The sequence below is a fragment of the Carlito syrichta genome, unplaced genomic scaffold (genome assembly GCF_000164805.1).
Source record: "Carlito syrichta isolate Samal-C Ts95f unplaced genomic scaffold, Tarsius_syrichta-2.0.1 Scaffold301849, whole genome shotgun sequence".
Lineage (NCBI taxonomy): Eukaryota > Metazoa > Chordata > Mammalia > Primates > Tarsiidae > Carlito > Carlito syrichta.
In genome coordinates, this window is record NW_007245945.1 from 55961 (window position 1) to 61388 (window position 5428).

The 5428-nt window shown below is 50.9% G+C and overlaps 1 protein-coding gene across 1 annotated transcript in view; it reads right to left on the reverse strand.

Annotated features, from left to right (window-relative positions):
• FBXO18 (F-box protein, helicase, 18) overlaps positions 1 to 5428 on the reverse strand; it is a 34565-nt gene that overhangs the window by 27503 nt on the left and 1634 nt on the right. The window contains exons 2-3 of the mRNA XM_021711064.1: positions 2428 to 3026; positions 5 to 73 (exon numbers count right to left, since the gene is read on the reverse strand). Of these exons, the coding sequence (XP_021566739.1) occupies positions 5 to 73; positions 2428 to 2961 (603 nt within the window). The 5' untranslated portion in view covers positions 2962 to 3026. The remainder of the gene's footprint in view (positions 1 to 4; positions 74 to 2427; positions 3027 to 5428) is intronic.

Sequence of the window (5428 nt, forward strand, 5' to 3'; positions counted from 1 at the left end):
CGGCGTCCACGCGGCGGACGGCCTGCTCCTCGTTCAGCAGGTACCGGTGGTACAGCTTCTTCCACGGAATGAACTGCGGCCCCGGCGCCGAAGGCATCAGGAAGCGGACCGGCCAAAGCACAGAGACCCCCGTCAGCTGAAGAGGGACTGTAACTCGCCGTCAGAAAGCAGTGCGCGTCGGGAGGGACCGCGCCCCGCGCTTTGGCTGGAAGCCAGGAGAGCCGGGTCTTGGCTCCAACCCTGGTTCGCTCCAGAACCTGGAAAGGGCTCGCACACCGGCTTCCCTGTCTAAAGCATCGGGGCACAGACAGCTCAGACTTTCAGCGGGAAAAGAGACGAGCGCTGTGGCTTAACCAACATCCGACAAAACTGACTGGAAGACACACACCTTTAGAGAGACAAAGGACAACACGTAACGACCAAAGAGTCACAAAGAATTCACCAAGAAGACGTAATAACTATAACCACATATGCACCAAATAATAACACTCCTAAACATACAAAGCAAACACTGACAGAATTGGAGGAACAGCACCACAGTAATAGTAACGCCCCAATTCAGTAATGGATGGCGCCACCAGACAAACGACAAGTAAGGAAACAGAGGACTTGAACAGCACCCCAGACTAACTGGAGCTAACAGATACACAATACTCTACCCAACAACAGCAGGAAATACATTCCTTTCAAGGGCACATGAAACGTTCTCCAGCATAGATCACTCGTTAGGCCACAAAACAAGTCTTAGCAAGTGTAAAAAGACTGGTTATATAAAGTATCTTTTTCTATCACAATAGAATGAAACTAGAAATCAATAGTAGAAGGAAAACTGAAAAATCCACAAATATGGAAATTAAACAGCACACTCCTAAAACAACCAATGGGTCAAAGAAAAAAAGTCACAAAGAAAATTAGATAATCCCGCGCCTTTGGGAGGCTGAGGTGAATGGATTGCCTGAGCCGACAGGTTCGAGACCTTATCTCTACAATAAATCAAAAAATCAGCTGGGCGTGGTAGCACATGCCAGTAATTCCAGCTACTCGGAAGGCTGAGGCGGAAGGATCGCTGGAGCCCAGCAGGTGGAGGCTGTGGTGGCCGGGAGCGGCCACTGCACTCCAGTCTGGGCGACAGAGTGAGACTCCAACTCAAAAAAGAAAAAAAAAGAAAATTAGAAAAGACTTTGAGACAAATGAAAATGAAAACACAACACAGTAAAACCCATGGAATAAGTGAATGCAGTATAAGAGGGATGTTTGCAGGTGTAAACCTCACATTTAAAAGCAATATCTAAAACCAACAGCCTGACTTCACACTTCAAGAAACTAGAAAAAGAATAAACTAAGTCTAGCATTAGCTAAAAGGAGATCCCTCACTTATCCCCTCTGTGACTACTCAGCCCACACCAGAGAGATCTATTTAGTGACAGAAACATTGTGACACACACAGGATTCACATCTAAAGGCAGAGAGCCATTGCTCAGAAACTAAGATCTAGGACTCCAAGCCCAGAATGGAGCAGAATGGCAGGGAATTTCCCCCAAAATCGTTTAGGCTCAGAAGGCAAGCACACAACATCTTGAGCGATCTCTCTTGCACTCTATCATTGCATTGTCAAACTTCAATATGATTGAAGGGAGATATAACCCCCGTCTCTGATTTGTTCCCAACAGCTAGTGAAAGGGACACACCAGCTAGGCCTAACATTCTCCCAGCCCTCTGGCTCACCCGAGAGCCTGCACCTGGCGGGGGGAAGTATCACTAAAAAACAGAGGAAAGGGGAGAGAGGCAGAGTGGTGATATGGCCAACTGTAGCACCAAGAAGTCTTTGAGAGTAGGGGTTGCCCACTGTGTCCACTCTGGGCGATTCAACACAACACTCATTTATTAACACTCATTTACTATACGTAAAAGATCGTGCGGTACCACAGAGAAAGCAAAACTAAATAGGACGACCAGCTTACATGCCCGGCCTCTCTCCATGAGCTAACCGTTTTAAGTATGGAGGAGGCGCTCTAGAACCGCTGTGTGACATGTGACACAGACTGTGTGACAGGCTACAGTTGCCCAAAGAAGAGAGCGTAATTCCCTTCGGTGGGGTGGAAGGAGGAGGTCGGGATGAGTGGAGCCTTGGAGAACAGGTGTGATGCCGACAGAGCGATGAGCCCTCTTAGTGGGAAGGGGCCTAGAGACCCCAGGGGGGGTCAGGAGCAGCTGGCTGGGATGGGCACCGCAAGCCGTCGGCTGCAGGCGGGAGACCGGGAGGGTGGTTGCGGGGAGGTGGCCAGGAGGCGGGCGTGGCCGGGTGGGTGGGCTTCTGAAGGCAAACGGAAACGCCACTTCTGGAGGGCTGCTCTGACAGAAGCATGGATGACGCGAAGCTAGTGCGTGCTCTCCGAGAAGACGGCCGCAGCCTGGCGCAGCACTCACCAGCGGGTCACTGATGACCTCCCTCCAGAGGCGGCACACCAGGCTCAGATTCCAGTAGAGGTCTTCCACCGGCAGGAAGGCGAAGACGTGCCTCAGGACCTCGCTGGGCAGGCTGCAGATGTGGCTTGGCGCCTCTGGGCATGGCGTGGCCCCCAGAAGACCGTAGTACGGGTCGCAAACAGGCTCCGGGCCAGCATCCCCGGCATCGTGGTCAGCTTCTTCAGGCTCTGCAGAGAGCTGTGACACACCATCCTCCACTTCCTGCCTGGCCCCCCCGGGCTGTGTGCACGGCACAGACAGGTGATGCCGTGGGGCCTTCTTAGAACCCCCATCCCACTGGCTGGTGCCTGTGGCCGGGTTGCTCTCTTCCTCCGAGGACCGAGATCGCTTCCTGGAGGGCACAGCACACCCCGGCAAGCCCAGTCTCGCCTCATCACCTTCCTGCGCCGGGGCCCAGCTGCTCTCTGCAGGAAAGATCATGTCACCCTCAGAGTCCTGACAGTCATCCTGGCCCACAGAATTGCTTTTGGCCATGTCATTGGTGCGCAAATGCTGGCCAGCTAGGCAGAACTCAGAGGTGCATCTTTGACGGCCTTGACCTGTAGCGAGAACCCAAACAGAATAGACGAGAAATGAACAGTGACTGCTCACCAAATAAGGCAAACTCATTTTTACTTGCCTGTGTTAACAGAAGAGACAAGGAAATATGTGTGGGTCAGGTGGTCATATAAACAGTTCATCAAATGTAAAAATATTTGCCTGTGGCCCTATCACATAAACAGACCTATTTGCCAAGGGGCAGAGCCTAGCCCTCGGGGCTGTGGTGACCCACACCGCACCAGGTACACAGGCACAGAGGAGCAGCTGCCGTGGGAGCACCTGAGTGGACAGAGGTGAGGAAACACCTGCCCCCACGCATAGGCCTGCTCACACACGCCCCTCCCAGCTCACTCCCGACAGGACAGAACGAGAAAGGAGAATGCCTGAGGCTGTCAGGGTTCAGAAAATCCCATTTTTCTCATTGGGTGGAGTTAGAACCCTTTTATTTTTATTTACTCCTATGAAGCTAACATATTAATTGGTTTTATCTATATATATGTTTTAATTTTTAAAATTTTTATTTTATTTTACTTTTTGGTGTCGCAGTCTCACTCTGTCGCCCAGGCTGGTGCAACAGCACACTCATGGACACCGCAGCCTCAACCTGCTGGGCTTAGGTGATCCTTCTGCCTCAGCCTTCCGAGTAACTGGAACTACAGACACATGGCATTATGCCTGGCTAGTTTTTGTCACCAAGTTGTCCGGGCTGATCTCTAATCCCTGGGCTCAGGCAGTCCTCTCACCTTGGCCTTCCAAAGTGCTGGGATTACAGGCTAAGCCACCGTGCCCAGCCTTAATTGATTTTAAAATAAAATAAGAAGGAAGCCAGGCACAGTGGCTCATGCCTGTAATCCCAGTACTTTGGGGGGCTGAGATGGTTGGATTGCCTAAGTCCAGGAGTTCTAGACTAGCCTGAGTAACATAGCAAGATCCCCTCTCTATATAAAATCAAAAATATTAGCCAGGTGTATTGGCGTTCACCTGTAGCTCCAGCTACTTGGGAGGCTAAGGCAGAAGGATTGCCTGGGCCCAGGAGATTGAGGCTGTGGTGAACCATGATCATGCCATTGCACTCCAGCCTAGACGACAGAGACCCCAACTCAAAAATAAGAGAAAATAAGGAGGCATTCTGAATTCTTTTTCTATTATTAGTGTGGTCCCTAATCTCTGCCACACATTTATTCAGTCAGCATTCACTAGCACCTATGATTCTGAGAGGAACAGAAAGTGGAAAACAAGGCATCCCCTGACTCAGACTTCCCAGGCATGGTGGGGAAGCCCAGACACATGGCATTCCCAAGCTCCTAAAAATGAGTTGAAAGTGCCGGTGAAGTAAGCACCTTCCCAATATGCAGCAGTAGATGTGGTTCCTTCCTCAATGGCTGTAGCCAACATTCGCACTTTGGAAAATAAGAGAATGGACTGAAACGAGATTTAGCGTTTTATAGAATTTATGAAACTAAAACCGATCATTTTTTTTTCTCTACTGGGGAAAAAAACAATTATAACTGCTTCTAGGGCAATTTGATTGTGGCCAGGGCCGAATCCTGGTATCTGCCCGCTGCTGAATCGAGTCACACCCGGTCCCTCAGAGCCTGCTGCCTTTCTGAGTTAGGCCACAAGTCCTTGTCAGTAAGGAACTCACAGGCAGATGAGGAGTTGACATACAGGGAGCCAGCCACGGGGCAGAGAGTATGAGGGAGTTGACAGCTGCCATGTACAGCTGGGTACAGTGGCTCCCGAAAAGTGAGGGGCACACATGACAATGTTCACAGACTGGATAATGTCTGAGTTGGGGTCTGAAACTGGACACACCAAAGGGAAGTGAGGCAAGGGCGTGACCTCAGGGGGAACCCACTTGGCACTTTGAGAGGGGGGAAGCCCACGCTGCTAGGAGCAGGACTTCCAGGTACTGACAAGAACCACCCAGCGATGGCAAGTGCAAGCTAGCGGCCATCACAGCTTCAAGGAAATCCTTTACTGTGGGTTCCTGGGAATAGCTCCAACATGACAGAAAATGACCGTATTCAAGAGCATGGGCCGGGCGTGGTGGCTCCAGCCTGTAATCCCAGCACTTTGGGAGGCCGAGGTGAGCAGACTGATTGCTTGAGCCCACAGTTTGAGAACAGCCTGGGCAACTTGGCAAGACTTCATCTCTTGGCCAAAAAAACAACAACAAACAAACAACATGAACTCTGGCCAGGCACCATGGCTCATGCGCTGTACTTTCATGTCGTATCTACAAAAAATCAAAAATTAGCTATGCATGGTGACATACACCTGTAGTCCCAGCTACTCAGAAGGCTGATGTGAGAGGACTGCCTGTGCCCAAGAGGTTGAGGCTGTAGTGAGCCATGTTTGTGCCACCGCACTCTAGCCTGGGTGACAGAGCGAGACCCCC